This window comes from Echeneis naucrates, chromosome 22 (assembly GCF_900963305.1).
Source record: "Echeneis naucrates chromosome 22, fEcheNa1.1, whole genome shotgun sequence".
Taxonomy (NCBI): Eukaryota; Metazoa; Chordata; class Actinopteri; order Carangiformes; family Echeneidae; genus Echeneis; species Echeneis naucrates.
In genome coordinates this window covers 13,094,184-13,112,269 of record NC_042532.1, presented here as the reverse complement: position 1 = coordinate 13,112,269, position 18,086 = coordinate 13,094,184, and the positions used below count along the sequence as shown (strand labels likewise).

At 41.5% G+C, this 18,086-nt stretch overlaps 1 protein-coding gene across 1 annotated transcript; it reads right to left on the bottom strand.

The window, feature by feature from the left end:
- Positions 1-813: 813 nt before the first annotated feature.
- Positions 814-8,992, bottom strand: grhl3 (grainyhead-like transcription factor 3). The gene is made up of 15 exons (XM_029494544.1): positions 8,836-8,992; positions 7,221-7,395; positions 7,040-7,101; positions 5,957-6,224; positions 5,614-5,853; positions 4,927-5,038; positions 4,678-4,772; positions 4,070-4,228; positions 3,878-3,953; positions 3,650-3,774; positions 2,781-2,806; positions 2,594-2,679; positions 2,424-2,509; positions 2,191-2,255; positions 814-1,028 (listed from the first exon to the last, which is right to left on the bottom strand). The coding sequence occupies exons 1-15, from the start codon at positions 8,850-8,852 to the stop codon at positions 911-913; spliced, it is 1,710 nt and encodes a 569-aa protein (XP_029350404.1). The 5' UTR covers positions 8,853-8,992; the 3' UTR covers positions 814-910.
- Between the last annotated feature and the right edge of the window lie 9,094 nt (positions 8,993-18,086).

The following is an 18,086-nucleotide window of genomic DNA, read 5'->3' as shown; positions in this document are numbered from 1 at the left end:
GTTACATTGCTTTGAAATGATGCATAATGTATGAAGGACAGAAAAAAAATCCTGCTTTTTTTTTGTTTTTGTTTTTTTAACACTGAAACACACACATACACATGAAAGTCCTCCGGTAGGGCTTATGGTTTCATTGGTTTGAATTGCTTCCAGGAAAAATCTATACCATAACAGTCAGGAAATGTCCAGAGCTTTGGGCTAAATGACGGCCCAATACTAAATCTCGCATGGTGGAAATGTGTGACATTTGGTTCTGAATGCAGCCCAGTGTTAGGCTAACTAAGCTGTGAAACTAAAAGGAACTTAGAGGAAGGGCTAGGAGGAGAAGATACTTTTGGCAGTGAAAAAAAAAAAACCTTATCAGCAGGATGTAGATGAGAGAATGCACCACTGGTTTTTGTAGAAGAAATGATGAGTACACTCAAAACAGCAAGAATACCAACCTCTTAAAATGCTGAAAATACACTGTATGCAAAACAATGTACATCAAACTGTAAAAAACAAATAATATTGAAATACATAATAATTTGTGGAAAATGGATTGCAACAACACATGGCTAGCTAATAAAACACTGTCATATTATAATCTATTTACATTATATACATACAGGTTGTTCATTATAATTGTTCTTCTGTTACAATATTAAATTCAAATAACAAAGTCACAAGAACTGGGCCGAGTGGTATTTACATTAATTGAGAAACAGTGTGAAGTTTTCATCTGAAATCTCAAACACTGGAGAGGTCACTTCAATCCAGTTCCGTCTTTGTTTGGGCAGTCCATAGCTTACATTGTCTCTGAATAGGCAGTGCTTTAAAAGATGGTTCAAAGTGGCAGCTGGGAATTTTATTTTATCTTTTTTTTTTTTTTTTTTTCATCCTTCAAATTGAGTAGGCAGCTGACTCGCTCTCATACTTCAATCAGAGTAACCTGGAACTGACCGGAGACCACCTCTGACATCTCGATGAGGAAGGCCAGCTGGTTGGTGTAGTGTTCTATGATGTTATTGTCCATGTTGATGAAAATCCTGAGAAAAAAAAAATAAAAAATCAGTGATGCGCAGAAAGTGTGACGGTTCCATGTGTTTTAACTGAAAACATCTTAAAAAGTAGAACATGCAAATTGGCTCTAAAATGGGTTATGGGTTAGTCACCTTTTATTCAGTGTTTCCTGCTAACGCAACATGTCGTGTGTTTTACAAAAGCTTCTCAGGTAAAGAAAATCAACACCGTGGTGAGTGTATCTTCTTCATTGGTCAGATTAAATCAGGTCACTCTCTTCCTCCTCCCCTAAACTAATGCTAACCTTTGCGTCTTGAGGACTTTAATGGCTGAATTAACCTCATGCATTTTTGCATTTTGCCTGGAGGGACAGGGCTGAATGAAGACAAGAGCAAAAGGAGGGAGGGAACTGACGGGAGAATGTAACCCAACCTGTTAGCTTAGCTGCTCCCGTTGCAGCGATAGCTGTCGGCAAGCAGCAGGAAAACTACCCAAAGGTGTTACAGCTCAGGTCAGAGCCTTAGTCCTAAGACACTTCGCCTATAATTATTTTACAAGTGGATCTTTGTGAATCACCATTCATTATGAGGAAGTGACCTTTTCATAATCATCAAAATGCCACCTTCCCACCCAATATCTCATGAGGAAATGATAGAAAATCGGTTTCTCTTCTTTTTTTAAAAGCACAGCATCCAAATAAAGCACAGAAGTGCACATTCTAAGAGATCTGTCCTTTCACTGCTGTCTACACGATGTTAACGGGACCACTCCCAATCTAATGACAAAAGCCACCACCTCCAGCTTTTGACTGCCAACCTCTGAAGCCTTCATTAAGCCAGCTCTCTCTCTGATCAGAGGATGAATAAATAAATACAGACAACAATCTTCCCATGACTCATCTCCAGGACATTTTAACGTGTTTGTGTTCTCCTCCAGTCATCTGTCTTTCTTTTCGCGGAGAAGCTGCAATTAACACATTCCAGGAAGCCAAGCCAACTACCCTACCAACCCGGTCTGTCAACATGAGCTTCCTTAAAGGAAGATGTGATTAAAAGCACAACCTCAACCCTGGTTTTAATGCTCATCATCTGTGTCAAACACATGCCTCCGATGCACCTTGTGTGTTAAGCCAGTTGTATAATAGTAGTATGGTAGACACAGTTCAAAGGAAACAATAAGATAACTTACCCTCTCTTGCATTTCTTGTATATTTTTCCAATGGCCTCTTTTTGCATGCCGTACTTTTCTGAAATCTGAGACAATAAAAGGCACATGAGATAACAGTTAGCATGAACTCTGGTTGAAAGAAAGAGGATATACTGAAGAGACAGGTAATGTTTAAGTTAACGCTATGGGAAGACGATGTCCAAGTACGAGCTTGTTGGAACAGGTCAGATAAATCAAGCAGTTGCCATACTTACAGCATCTCTTAGTCCTGACAGTGTTGGCGTGCTGAGCAGGAGAGCATCGAACACCTCCTCTGTGCCTGACCTCACGTACAGCATTACTAACGGAAAGAAAGAAAAACATTTAGACGCCACTGGCTAATGGTGGATGATTATTACCATAAACCTATTAGTTTTCTATCTACCTCTCTGTGAGTCTTCTCTGCGGGCCTGCTTGCTGGGGGGTGAGTTGGTGTGGTCTCTGTCTGGGTACAACCTCTTCAGAGTACTCCTGAAAGACAGAAAGCCTTCCCATTAAACAAAACCCCTGTGAGCGAACTGGAAAGTAAATGTGATGGACAGCTGTTAAGACTGTTTATCATCTGTGCTTACCTGTCAGTCTCGTCCATGGGAGCGGCCTAGAGCACCGGAGAGAAACAGAGTGGAGACCAGATATCTGATTAGACACAGCTTCACTGATAAAGGTATTGCTTAATGTCTCCCCCTTCACAACATTATCTGTGCGTAACACCTTCACACACACACAAAAAACAAAAAAACCCAAACCGGATCTTATCATTACTTTAGGACTGCATTTCCCATAACCTCTAACAGAGCCACATATGCGTGGGCTCTGATGGCGAGATACAGATAGGACCATCCTGCACTTTATCACACTGGCCAATCACAAGCATGCTTTTGCTCTTCATTACAAACTGTGGGGTACTGCATTGTAAGGTCATTTTGTCATTTCTGGTTTTGCTTTCTTTTTTCTATCACTTCTTCCTCTCTGTGAGGCACACAATTCCCTCCACACATCACAGTGTGGGAAAACTGGCCTGTCTGAACAGCACTCCCCTCACTGTTTTTGCAAGTGCGTGTGAGTAAGAGGGGGTTGCTCACTGAATGTCCAGTGTCTGTGTGCGTGTCTGAGTGTTGCTGCAACAGGTGTGTGTGCGTTTCCATGTGAGCCCCTATAGCTTAAATCTCACTGTTAGTAGCTGTAGCAGCTTGTACCTCTGCCTGGTTTCGACTCAAATTAGCTCATCTGATGTCAAGTCGGTGCTTCACCTCACTTTCGCTGACACCATCCCCTCCTCCCCCTTTCCCACTACATACTTTCCCACAGTTCTTTCCCAAACTCTCTCGTGCTTGTCCTGTTGCCTAAAGGAGGGGTGTCAGGAAAGCAAACAAAGGGGAGGAAAGGAAGGGAAGAGGATTGCAGAATGTTGTCAGCAATAATAACGTGTAGTTGGACCTACCATGCGCTGTAGGCTGGTGAGGTGTGCTTCTGGGATAAAGAGAACAGGCTGGATGTTGTGGTTATCCAGAGTCTGGAAGAAGGTACAGTCACTGTTCATGGAGCTGCTCACTAAAGACTTGTTGGCTGTAAACAAAGCACAAATACCCAAAATGTTAGAATACACTCTCTCTGATTATCCTAACATCAGAAAAAATAGTGATGATTATGTTTTAGTTGAAACACTCACTGTTAGCATCATTAGCATTCTTTCCCCTCCTCTTGCTTCTCTTCCTCTCCTCATCGCGCATCTTCCTCTCTGCACCCTGAGGAACAATACGCACATTCACATGGTTACATTCAAGACTTTAACTCAGTGAACGCCACAATCGAATTGGTGAGTCTGACAGGTCAATACAATGAAATGTCAGCAATGACGTACCTTATCGCAGAAAACTTTGACCTGGCAGGCAGCTCTGTGCAGGAGCTGGTTGTTTCCTGAGCTGAAGTCGTAAGTGTCAATTTGTAGGTTCAAGGGGAGGCCTTTGACTCCCTTCTGAGAGGAGAAGTCTGTGCTCAGGGAGTTGATGCCGATGTACACCTTCAGTATAAGAGAAGAGGGTATTTTAAATACACAATTTTGGCATTTTGACTTATACATCAACTGTGAACACTTGCTGTCCTTCTTTCTTGCTGGCATTTTTAAACTAACTTAAACTAAACAATGTTCTCTCTATCTTCCCCTCATTCTGTGTCCTCTCCATTTTCTGCAGATACTTCCTTCTGTTCCTGCTTCCAGCAGGTTAGGTCGCCCCACCCCAGAGCCTTTGGGCCACAAAGAGCCATTGGGGCTCTTGCATCTCACTTTGGTTGAAAAGAGCCTTGGGGCCAAACACATATCTGGGATTCCTCCCCTCCCTCCTCGCCACTCCCTCTTTCTCCACCTCCACCTTTTCAAACCTTCCTCCTTTTTTCCTCTAAATCTTCCACCTGTTCTGCAACTTCTCTTGTCAGAGGACTGTCAGTCACTTGATAGCGAGGCATGTTTACCTTGGCTTCTTCATTGGGATTCCAGACAAAGGAGAGAGCGTTGAAAGCCACCTCCTCTATGTTGCTAATGCCGCTAAACACTTCTTTGTAGTCCGCTACAAAAGAAACACATTTCTGGTTGCTTAATATATGATAATTAAAAGTACATTTTTATTATGCCACTCATGACTCTTTCACTGTCTTTGATGATGGGGTCTGTACAGGTGTACAGTCACATTATATGTGTCTTTTCATGTGAGATGTGCATACCAATGTCAATGACCCTCTGCTTGACAGTTGGCTGCCGTGCGTGCCAATGATTCCAAAAGCGCAGCTGCATTTCAGGGGTCTTGTCGTTCTCAAATACGGCCATCACCACTGTCTAAAATGGGAAGGTTGACAGAAAAATCAGAGAATAAGATGTTTGTCAAAATGAAAGTGAGTCTTTTACATCTGCTGTTGTTCAAACACCAACGTGTTTCATTCATCACTCCAAATCCTCCTTTTCACCTCATACTGTCATCACTTATTTGCAATGAGCTGTTGTGCGTTTGTATATCCTCTTATTCTGCGACATGCTTAACAAAGAAAAAGGTTGCTGCCTATGTTTTTTAAATGGCCCCATGCACCACACCTTCTCCTCGTCCACTCCTTTACTTTTCCACTTTGGCCTCGTTATGCCACCATGAATACATTACACATGGCAGGACACGATAATTTCATTGGTGCCAGCCCTATGTGCACGGTGTCAGCAGTGGATTAATCACAGAGGAGCTGGCTCCAAGGGAGGGACAGATAATTGGGAAGGGTTGACTTGGTGGCACGCAAAGTATTTGGTTTGTGCATGAGCTCGTAAAAAAAAAAAAAAAAAACCCGAAGGGAAGGATGCCACTTGGAACAATAGTCCAAACATTTTTTTATACTTTTTCTCTCTGATATTAAGCAAACATGACTCACTTTGACTTTGGTAGCAGTCAGACAGGCACTGTTGTCCACTCCCTGGAGGGTGATAGGGTAGAACTGTCCCTTGTTTAGGTAGACCATGGGCAGCTCACTGGACTTGTAAGGGGCAGCCGGGGGTGCTCCCAATGAAAACTGGAACTCACTCCTTAATCTGTCTGCTGGGGAGTTAGAGTAAGACCCAGAGTAGCCGGGGCTGGAGGGGTCATCAGGGAAGGGGTCACTGTAGGGAAGAGTCTGACACCCAAACAAAGATGTGTGTTAATAGAGGAAAGATATATAGGGAGCAACAAAGATGAACGAGCGACAACTGCTTTTTCTAAATAATGACAATGCTCACCACATTGCTGGGGTCGGGGTAACTGCTGGTTTCTGGCCACTTCTGCAGCAGGGAATCAAAGATGTTATTGAGTTCCTGTTTGTCGTAAGGCTCTGTCACCACACTGGTGAGGGTGGTAAAGGTGTCTGAGGGGACAGAGATGGGCATGGAGGTGTGTTGCTTGGACCCCAAGACTTCCTGGTGGTGGCTAGTGGGAATGTTCTCAAGAAACTTCATGACGTTGGCGGGCGCCTCCAGTGAAACAAGGTCATTGGTATTGGCTGGAGCCCTGGCGGTGTGGGGAGGGATAAAAAAAAATAAAATAAAAAGTGAAAAAGAGGAAGTAGGAGGGAAAGTGCTAATACTCTAAACACAGCAAGGACACTAACAGCCTTACAGTGAGTGGCTGTAGCTGTGTCTTACACATCACAGGAGCATGCAGACGGCCTGTGCAAACATACAACAGTCAATAAAATGTCTTCAGCTCTCAGCACACACAGCTACTGCAAGGTGAGCTCACAGCAGTTTGAGTCTGGGTGGGAACTATTTGTCTCTTAATCCACCTTTTTTCTCCTCTGTGTTTGAGTTTCTCTCTTAATCATGTTTAAGGGGATGACACCGAGCCCCAACAATAGCCACTTCTCACCAACCTAAGAAACAGTAATAGGGAGCTCAGTGAAGACAGGGGCAAGAAAACAGCCGTCCTTGTGTTGTGAAACTCTTAAGGCAAGTCAGAGATGATGATGGGGAGGACAGATGGATGGAAGGCTTGGAAAGGTGGACAATAATCCCTTTGACTGTGTTTGTTTGGGGATTAAGCGCTCACCTGTTACTGACCTCCCGAAGTCCTGCCTTTCTCTTTTTCTGTTTTTGACAAACTAATATCTATAATTCAGGGATAACTGAGGGGGCGGGGCTTACATTCCCTAATAACGCAGCAGCTCTTCACAAACACTTGAGGGCAAGACTTCAGGGTCAACAAAGGATCAACAAACTTTCAATTTTTAACAGTGAACAATTAAAAAATATAGAAACACCATGATGATGACTGAGTTAAGAGGACATTCACAACCACAGCCTAACTATTTGTCAGTGAACCCTTACCTGTCTGATTTGTAGATGTTAGCCCCACGGTTGAAGGAAGCAGTCTTTTGCTCTTTTTGGCTCTGAAAAAAAAAAAAAAAAAAAAGAGTCATAAAGGGATCAAGAAGAAGAAATTGAAATGAACTTGGCTGATATGATTCACTCAGATTTCCCCCTTGAAATGGGGTTCACAATTTTCTACCTTGCACTGCTCGTAAAGCATGGTTAACGCCGCCAGGTCATCTCCCGGCTGGAGCCTGGGCTTGGAGTGGTTCTGCTCGGGGAGAGAGCCATCCATGTAGGACCAGGAGTCCATGATGCAGTTAGTGTAATGGTTATAGTTGAAGTTCTCACTGTGAAAGACCAGTCCCAGAGTCCTGCCGAGAGCAGAGAAGTGGAAAGTGAGTATTTGATCAATGCATTTAAAGTAGATAACGATAACGTTCACTTCACGTTTGTGTTCATGCTGATTTGGCAAAAGCAGGAGCAAGCTGGAGTTTGGCGGCAGTACCTGGGCCTTGGAGCACTGCACATACTTGCCTCTGAGTATGAAAGGTTTCGATTGCAAAACCACAAAGCTGAGTAACATCCCTCAGGAGCAGTGCAGTCAAAAAAAAGCCAAGGACCACCCACAAACATACATATCTAATGTTTTGTGTGAAAGAAAAACAAGCTGCATTCCTTAGTGCTGTATAAGATTTCTTATTTGCATGGATCTTAAATGACAAGATTTTCTTCCCAAGAAAACAGAAACTCGCAACCGTCACTGAGGTGAGCTCGCAGTTTCAATATCACTTGTAAAAAATAAAGCCAGGGATTGGGAGGATTGGAATTGTTTTCAGAGTCTCACTGTGACATTGGATCGTAAATATACTGTCTTCTGGGATAAACCCGCTTTTGAGTTAGTCTGAAGTAGCTGATGAACAAATAGTGAGTTTGTTTTGGTTAAACATTTAATTAACTGTGCTGACAGAAGGGGAAAAGCACAGGTGTGTGCTTTTTCAAGCAAAGATTCAAGAGAAATCCAAGGATTTCTCGCAGGGATTAACAGAAGGTTAACACAGAACCCAGGAATCTAGAAACGCAACATTTTAGCTGTAGATGGTAACTTTTTAATGTTTTAATGCAAATTTCTAGCATTGCCTTTAGTGTTGCAGGAATATTCCAGACACCTACCAAACACTAAAACTAAACCCACACACCTGCTCTAAGATGCACCTGTCTCCCCTACCGCTCACTCAGCAGCCTCAGAAAAAAAAGCCACAGCCACAGCTCCATTAGCTACTCTGCGTTTCCCACCAAAACCAGCGAAAGTGCAGATGTTTTTACTCAGTCATGGGGGTTCGGAGGGGCTGGGGGATTGTGTCTAGGGTTTCACCATTATGTAATTCAATGCATTACATGCCGCTATTGCATTCTGAGTCTAACACCTCAAGAGGAGATTCTTATTTCCCGGTCTCCTTTTGTGCTCCGTGGCCCCCAGGTGACTGACAACACAGGCTGAAACAGACCTGCCACAACCACAGACTTGTGTTTGTGTATGTGTGCGTTCAAACTCTCCATATCAATTTTCCCCTGAAAATCACTCCTGTGCTGAAACAGGGATCTTTGACATGGGGGTCTCATTGCAAACAGACACAAGGTGGTGGTGGGGGGGGGGGGGGGGGGGGGTTCTATCCACCCCTGAGTGTAGATAAAACAATTTCTGGGCTATACCAAGTCTACAACCAAAACTTTTGATAGCTTAACTGATATACAAAAAAAATTATGAGGCACAACTTTACAATATAAAAGAAGTATTTCTTTGAATAACTTACTCAGTCTCTTTGGTCATGTCTCCAGTCCAAGTCAGAAGGAATAGATTCCTTTAATTTCTTCTCTTTTTCTGTGAGCCTGTCTCTCTGCACCGGTGAGTCTATCAGTCTGGCAGAGAGGAGCAATGACACACAGAGATGAGTCAAGTGTTGTGATTCCCTCTGAACAGAGGCCCAGATTTATTTCATTCCAGCGCAGAGTTCCCCTCTCTCCTCTGATTGGCTGGGATCTGAGAAACAGGTGTCTGATAGGACAGGTGTAGGATTATTAACTCTTTCTGAGCTTGAGAGAAACTGGCTTACATGTGTATGAGTGTGCGTAGCAAACGAGGGCACTTTGCAACTGAGTCAAAAGCAGGAGGCCACTGAACCTCATTATCACACTGGATAAAAGACTGAGATTGGGGGATCCCAGAGGTGTGAAATGTTTGGTAATAAGTCTGAGAGAGATCTGGAACTCAGCTTTAACATGTTAATGGTCCCTCAGTATCATTTTTCACTCTTCCCCTGTATTACCATATCATACACAGGTTTTGGTCTCTTTATTTCCTGGGGATCATAGATACATTGGGGGATTTTCATTGTTGTGGCTAAAACCGCTGAGGACGAAAAACATTTCAGATTCAAATTAAAGTGGAAAAGTTTTCAGTTTCCGTTCATTCGGGATTTAAATAGAAACATTTGTTGTTTAAAAAAATTAGAGTTTTGCTTTGTTGTCAATATATTTTAAGAAGAGAAAAAAAAATTGGTCAGGAATGGAGTGCGTTTTTCTGTGCATTGTAAAGTACAGTGTTTGAGTAGATTAATTTACTGAATGTCCGGCTAATATTGAAGAATGACACAAACCACAGACACACACAGACAGATGGACAGTAATGTGTGTGTATAATTGTATGTAGCTATTTTGCCCATTCGTCTGAGTGAACACCTCTTGCGGCTGACACCTAAGGGGATCTGGTGTGGTAAAACACTGGAGTGCTGTGCAGTTTGTTCATACGATCATACAATCACACCTCTAACCCACAGGACAAAACACACGCAAACACATATGTACGCAACGCCCTGAAGGGAAATTGGCTGCACGTCAAAAGAGAAAGAGAAAGAAAGAATACTTTTTTTAACGACACACCTTCATCACTCTACGGTGGATGTCTTGTTAAGTCATCCACATAATTAAAGTTCATTAAAGGAACTCAAGCTTGGGTTTCATTCTCTGACTAAAACCTGACCCTGTGATGAAAATCTACATTTTACATTTAGGCCTCTTTAAGTGCCCTGAAAAGTTTTACATATATTATTATTATTTTTGTTATTATTATTGTTATTATTATTATAATATTACATATGTTATATGTTTTTACTAACCTCATCTCTCACAGTATAAACTGCCCCAACTTCTGTTCCACTTTTAATCAGCTCGTTGAGTGTGTGAACAGCATTTCTTGCCTCTGGTTTCTTTTTCTATCAGCACTTCATTAGTTCCCTGAAATTAACACTTCAACAAGTGAAGCTCTTTAATCTTCTCTTGTGTCTCTCTCTCGCTCTGTCACTGTCTTTGTGCTCCTCTCTCTGTAGTCGAACCACCGGAAATATGCTGTAAGTACCTTACACCAACTTTGCTTGACAACAACTATACTTGTATGTCTTTTACACTTTAGTGTATTTTGATTGGGAGTTTTAGTAAGAGTATATAACTGTACATAACCAATTACAGAAAACTGTCAGGGTCTAAACAAGGTCTAAATTTAGAATTAATATTACGTCATATAATTCAAAATACTAAATCTTTATTTTTGAGGTTTAACTTCACCTTATAATTTGGTACTAATTAGGCAGAAAGAGGAGAGTCTTTGGTCAGTGTATTCACATCCGGTGTTTTAACCAGGACACTGTTTTCTCTATTACAGTTATTTCCTGTGACACACAGTAACACCAGTTCATGTGACTCAGTTTATTGAACACATTTACAGAGAACATCAGGCTTCCTCTACTGCGATTGTGTTACAAATGAAATTATTTTCCATGTACACTATATAATAAGATCTAACAGAGTATAAGGAGGTGAAGCTGCTGTTGTGTTTATCTCAATTCTTAAAATCTAGCAAAATACATATCTGCTAATGAACTTAAAAAAGACATGGAGCTTTGAACAAATGCTGACAATAGCGCGAGTAAAAGTCATCAGACACTTTCAAGTCAATAGTTTGGTGTCGTCCTTCCATGTCTAATTGAGTAAAAGTGTCGACGGCCTCACAGAGGCTTTAGGTCCAAATTGATAAGCAAGAAAATGGGGAAACGGAAGACAGATGGATGTCATCAGATCTTTAAACAACTGCTTGTCATGCCTTGAAACCCACCTATGGAATAAGAAACCTTGACTCAACTGGCCTGACGTTTTGGGCTGTTGTGTCACTGCCTGTGTGCGTACTCGTGCACCAGCACTCATGCACGGCGGCCTACAAACAGACATCAGCGCTGGCTCTACGCACCAATGGTGCTGAGAAGGAACTCACTCATCACCTCTCTCCTCCCACATTAGCTCTCTCCCTCCTTCTCCTGTCTCCCACTTTCTGTTCCTTTCACCTGAGTTTCCTGTTCCTCCATTCCCTCACAAGTGTTTGCCCAGTAAAGCTTATCCTGCTCCTTCCACTTGACGATGCAAGATGTTAAGATCGTGCAAATTCAAAGTCTTAAACTGCAGCGTTGGAGTGAGACGTGGTAATGAAACAAATACTAATAGTAAAATACATTCTGTGGGATGATCCTTATTGTGATCTCAGCACACAGTACATATCTCTCCATCTCTTCCTATCTCTCCATCTGCTCTAATGCCTAGTTTATCATGGAGGAATGTGTTCTGAGGGTTGACAGAGATATAAGGTGCCTGGGGCGTGTTGCTCTGCTGCTCAGAATGAAAAACAAGTGTGTGGTGCACCTGTTACCATAAAGTCATTTTGTGGCTTCTTTTCCTTTAAACCCCACTTCCTTTTAAGGAAATTCCATTTTTTACATTTAAACTTTTAAATGTAGTCTCGTTAAAAATGGGTAAAAAATGTTTTGTTTGACATAATTAAATGTTTCAAAGTAATTTCTTAACAGCATAGATGGTCTTAGTTTCCGTCTGAATGTTGTCTCTTCCTCGTCTCCTTTACTGTCTGGCCTTATCACTGCATTGCACACTGTTTGTGATGCATGTAATGCTGGACTTCAGGGTCTGTTTGGAAATTAAGACAGCACGCTCCAACGTCCAATGTATCTAAGATGTCATTTTAAATGACATGCTAATTTTCTTTTGACCCACTTAAAAAATATTTTTTCAGAAAAGGAGCCTGTTCGCTTACAAAGTTCTCTTCTGCATTCAGTTGAAAGCACTGAAAGACTTCCTTTGGGAATCAGGTTTCAGCAAATTCATAAGTGTTGCGTTATACTCAACAATATGATATAAAATCTGTATAAATTTAGATTTACTTCCTGCCTGTTTTAAAGATGATCAAGCGAAAAATGTCTCTGTTATGAAGTTATTTTACTCCCAGAGGTCTTATGATTTTAAGAATTCAGTTCAAACTGCATTGTTTGCTCTTGTTCCAATCTGCAAATGCTAATTTCAACATTGGTTCGTTGAACCAAAAGATGTTTAAGGTTTCATTCCTGGGGGAGAGGGAGTGTGCACACTTGTGTTGGTCATAATAAAATCTGCACTTGTGCTTTTTGACAGTCTTGTAGTCCCTCTGAGCTGTGAGTGACTGTTTGTTTGCACGATTTGTCGACCTCGGTCAGGCGCTCTGACCCCTTCAGGCTTGTGGAACTGAAGTAAATGGGGAGACTCCTTTATCAAAATCTTGCTGTCGCTTTGTTTGATGAAGACTAGAGAGGCTCCAACAGTCTGGAAAGACTCTCCAGCCCCCCTCCTCAACGACCCCATTGCTTTCTACAATTCCACCCAGCAGGAGCCACTCCCAGAAACTCCACATTGCCCGAAGTGAGGGATCGGGATTTGGGGGAGGATGACAGAAAGAGAAGTGGAGAGAAAAGTTAAGATTTAGGGCTGAGAAGGTGTCACTAAGAGGGGTATGGCAGGAGATAAAACTGTGGAACTGACTAGAGGAAATGTTTTGGAGCTGTACAACCCCTTCAGAGTCTCAGGTATTTGAACATTAGCTATTGGAAGTCAGACACTTCTTGCCTGGGGCAGGGGCAATATGCTGCCTGCATTGCTCAATGACAGTATATTACTCTGATTGCTGTTTGAATGGCTAATGTGGTGCAACAATGGGACTTTGAAAGCATCATAATAACGAGCCTAGCTTCCTGCTTTGTTATGAAATGAACAGAGCGTCATAAAGAGGAGTTTAGATTTGTGTTTGTTTTGTGCTCAACTTACAATCCAGGTAGGAGTTTTGCATAAATATGAATAAGAGCGGCAGTCAGAGACGTTTTGATTTTAAGGAGCAAGTGAAAAATAATGTTATCCATGACAGAAATCTGTTCCAAAACAACACATTTATTTGCTCAACCTAAACCAAAATCTGTTAACCTCAATTCCATCAGTAACCTTCAGTGCTTTCTTGCCAAAAAACTTAGCAAGAAATCACACATACATCCCAGTTTGCATTACAAGAGAAAAACAAGATTCATGTTTTTTGTTATTCCTGATAAAATCTACAATGCCTATGATTTTAAACCTCTTCCTGAAAGAATTCCAAAACAGAGAACAGTGACTTCAGTGAGAAAGGCAGAGCCTCACATGCAGTCCACATTCAAAAGGTCAAATGAGTTCCTCTTTGAAAATGAAAAAAGTAAGCAATCAGATGAGAAGACATCTCACATGATGTGTACTTTATATTACTTCAACCACTGTCCCTCACACTGCGGCATGATGTTTGGACAGTAGGATAAAACTGGGCCAATTTCAAGCAAATGGAGAACAACTGCTTGTTTAAGGTACTGGGAGGTCTGCTGGAATATGTAGTCCATGTTGTCCTTGTTGCATTCTGTCCTCTTTCCTTTCTGTCTCAGACTGCACTTTTGTCTTTTGAACATTGTTATGAACACTCAAAGAGAGTGAAAGGTAACAATAGCTGTGGAATGACACGCACACACTGCCACCCACACGCACACACTTGTTCATATAACCATTGAGCACAGAGAGCTTTCATTCCCTCTTATGAGAAGTTTCCAAAAACACACACAAACGCACGTAAACAAAGGTGAGAGATACAGACGGGTGATAATCTAGTCTGTCGCATATCTGAATTATCTCTTAATTCTCTCCACTGCCGTGTTGACAGACAAATTAATAAAGTGTTGCCAACCAGAAGGAAACATTCTCCAACAGAGCTGAGGAGTATTGAGATTATATGATATATTCAATTTATACACAAAACTGGCACCATCTGAATTCTGGACAGAGAGAAAATTGTTAAAGGGGAAATCAGAACTGAGTGAGTTTATTTACATTCGCAGACTGACCAGGGTGAGACTCAGCCGCAAGATTCAAACCATGATGAAATACTCCTCTCTCTCACACACACACACTTTATAATGTCTTAGAGACTGCTTGCAGTCCCACCCAAACAAAATGCAGATAATTGGCTCATCTTCATAACAGGTTTCATTCACTACCCCCAGGTCAGAGAACTTCACCTGATGAGTCACTCCTGGAGGACCCTCATCTGCAGCGACTAATGACTACTTTAAATGTGCATCATTGTAACCTGACCTGAATTGATGGAACAGATCTATGAAAGTAATAGTCTACGTTAAAGTATAACCGTGACATTACTTCTAATTAGATATCATAGTTCACACAGTGTTGGTAAATACATTTAACTGATCTCTTGACTCAACATAAATCCTGTCTATAGTATATATGTTACTACTGCCAATAGCTGGTTAGAATAGAAATGGAACAGGCTGCCTAGGTCTGTCATAAGGCGACCTTGTATCCATCCATCCATCCATCTTCTACCGCTTTTTCTGTTTCCGGGTTTCGGGGCTGCTGGAGTCAATCCCAGCTCACACCTTGGGGCGAGGGGTGGGGTACACCCTGGAGAGGTCACCAGTCCATCAAAGAGCCAGCACACAAAGACAAACAGAGGCGAACAACCACTCACGCTTGCATTGACTTTGTATCCTATTAGTTTAATTTGGATATATTTTTTTTAAATACAAGACCTGGATTTTTTCTTCTCCTTGTAGTGTTATGAACAGCAGCAGGTGGAGAGCTTCTCCTTTAAGGTAAGCCTGGCTGTAGCATCAGACTTCAGCAGCAGCAGCAGCAGCAGCAGCAGCTTCTTCCTCAAAATATGTTACAGTTCACATGTTGAGTGATGTCAAACAAGTTCTAGCTATCTATCCATCCATCCATCAAGCCATCCATCTATGTTGGAGAACACTGAATGAAAACATTGGCCTTTTGCTTTGGTCCCAATATGCACCATGTGAACTGCTACAAAACTGCTGGTAGGGCCTTTTCCATGAAAAGCCCCACCATCATACTTGTGCAAAGTGGACACATACCACATTAGTATCCTAATTTGATGCAAACTGAGTATCTGTCAGATGAGCTCACTACATCTACATAGCCTCAAGCCAACGAAGAGTGTAATGTTTTGGTTTAAATTTCCGGCAGGCAGTAACACCACACACAGGTGGCGAGGGTTCACAGCATATACAGTACAGCTCATATTCTCACAGAGATGAGATGAGCTACCGAGGCCTGGCATTGCAACAATCTTCTCTTTATACTTAACGGAAAGGGACACTTGCAATTGCTGAGACAAAATGTTCCTTATGGTTTCAATTATGTGGATGAGTGAAATGTGTGTGCACGATATTTCAGGACATGTGCATGTGAAAAGTTTTGCATGTCAAACATGGATAATGTTTCAAATGGAAATTGAGGAAGCTGAGGAGAGCACTGAGAAAAATATGTTTGTGAGAAATGAGACTCAATCGGGCATGCATGTTGCATCAGCTGTCACTCTTCTCTATAATTTGTATCCTTTCCCTTATGATGAACATCTCTCTCACTCTGCCACCCTGGCATCATCCCCCCTCTGCTCTTTCTTTTCCTCTTCTATCCATCATCAGTCTCTTGCCATGCTTCCTTTATGGATGAGTGGTGATATTCCCGTGGGATAGTGGAGGAGGAGAGCTTTCCAGAGAGTTGTTGCTTCATCTTCCCAAATAAAAGAGGGAACATGCCCAGACCACCGCACCCTGGGTTCAGTAATGAAACCTTCTGACAGGCACAGAGTTTTTGCAGGTATGCCCTCAATGTATACTCTGTTCATAAAGCTGTCTCATTTTCCCTTCAGATTTTTGTCGCTTCAAATTGTCATTTATAAACCACCCTGAACATGTTAATATATTGTATAAAACCACCAACATGTCACAGCTGCATTTTCAACATTTCCTTACTTTGTTACTGTAGGAGAAAATAACCTAAAAAATACAGTTTAGAATAAGTTTACATTCAATTTCATCAAGCAAACTTTCACACTGTTTAAAGAAAAAAATTTCCATCTTCACCTGTGATACTTCCCCTTGATCTACTTCTCTCTCTTGCCCTCCCTTTTCCTTTCTTCATCTCGCGCCCAGTTTCAGTCTACATGTTTTGTCTTGTCAGAGAATTAGACGAACCACACACTCCTTTCCTACTCACTCCTCAGGAACAATCACAACGTGCCCTACTCAAGAGCCGCAACAAGGTGCGCCCCATTGCAAACTAGGGAACAAATAAGATTGACACATCGGTGCACAGTCCTTGTAACCTCTAGGCTTGGTTGGGAGCCAGAGTCTGTTACCATAGTGACCATTCATGTTTTTCTCCGTAATAAGCTGCTTGTCTGTTATTTTATCCAATAGGGAAATTATTTCAGAAACACCCTTCTTAAGGCAAAGGTTCACATCCTTTGGGTCTAAAAAATCAATTTGTTTATAAATGGTAACTTTCGAAATTTCTCTATGATGTTCTGTCTAAAATAGCAATTTCTATTTGTTTTTTTGTTTTGGTTTTTTTTTTTCAGATGAAGGATGGCTTTTTGTTTGTTTGTTCTTCTGTTTTTTTAATAGCATCTTTGCACATTATATGCACAACATTAAAATGGGTTTAGTTTTAGTTGCCTAAAATAAAAAAAAGGATTATACCCTGAGATTCATTAGAACACTTTTAAGGGCAAAATTTGCATGCACTGAAACATTTTGACTGGCATGATGAGACAATTAACAGAAGCCGGACTTTGACATTTAGATTGGTTTGCATATCATTCACACCTTTATGCTCCAAAGTTAATAAACTATACTTTTTGGAGTCAATTTTCAAGTGTTACTTTTCCCAAAGAAGGAAACGTAACGGATGGAGCAATGAATAATGGCAGTTGTGTGCCAAAAATAAAATAAAGGAATAAATGTGAAACACAATGAGATCCATCAGTCAAATTTCAGTGCATAATTTACATGAACCAAAGCGTTTTGACTAGCATAGACAAAAAATAAATTGGATGTGTAAACAATATTTTCTGAATAACTTTAGTCCGGTCAAAAAAAACAAAAAAACAACATTAACAAGGAAAATGCAGCAGAGATATTTCTGTGCACATGTAAATGGAAATATTGTAGGACATTGTAGCAGAAATGGCTGTGTGTCTCTATTAGGCTCAGGTTAAGAATTTATTTTTTTTTTTTACTCTGAACAGACCTCCTTTAGTCAGATCCAACAGATATGCACCTGTTATTGTAAGACTTAAACCTTTCCTGAAAAACAATTCACCTGCCAGTGCAGAGGGAGGGGGGAGAAAGGAAAAGACAGAAAGAACAGAGCCAAAGGGAAGAAAGAGAGTCCGTCCTGCCTTTTAGACAAATGCAGTTTGTCACCTGTATAAAAGAAAATGCAAATCACAGACAGAGTATGAATGGAAGAGCAAAGAAGATGTGAGGAGGAGGAGATGTGAAGGTGTGGAGAAGACAGAAAAATGGGGGGTAGGGATTGCGGCAGGGCAGCTGGGGGTAGGAAGGGAGGGACGGTTGTCGCCTCCTGCAACAAGTTAAACCTGAATCCAAAGCTAACAAGATGCTGTGATTGCCAGGTGCTGAAAATATGAAGGAACAACCAAAGACAACAGAAAAAAGAAAATTAAACACAGGCTTTTGTTCACTCCAGTCTCCTCTTGCTCTCCTCAAGTTTCAGATGGATAGAAGTCTCTCTCTCGCTATCACAGACACGAACACATACTCACAGAGACAAGCCCTGA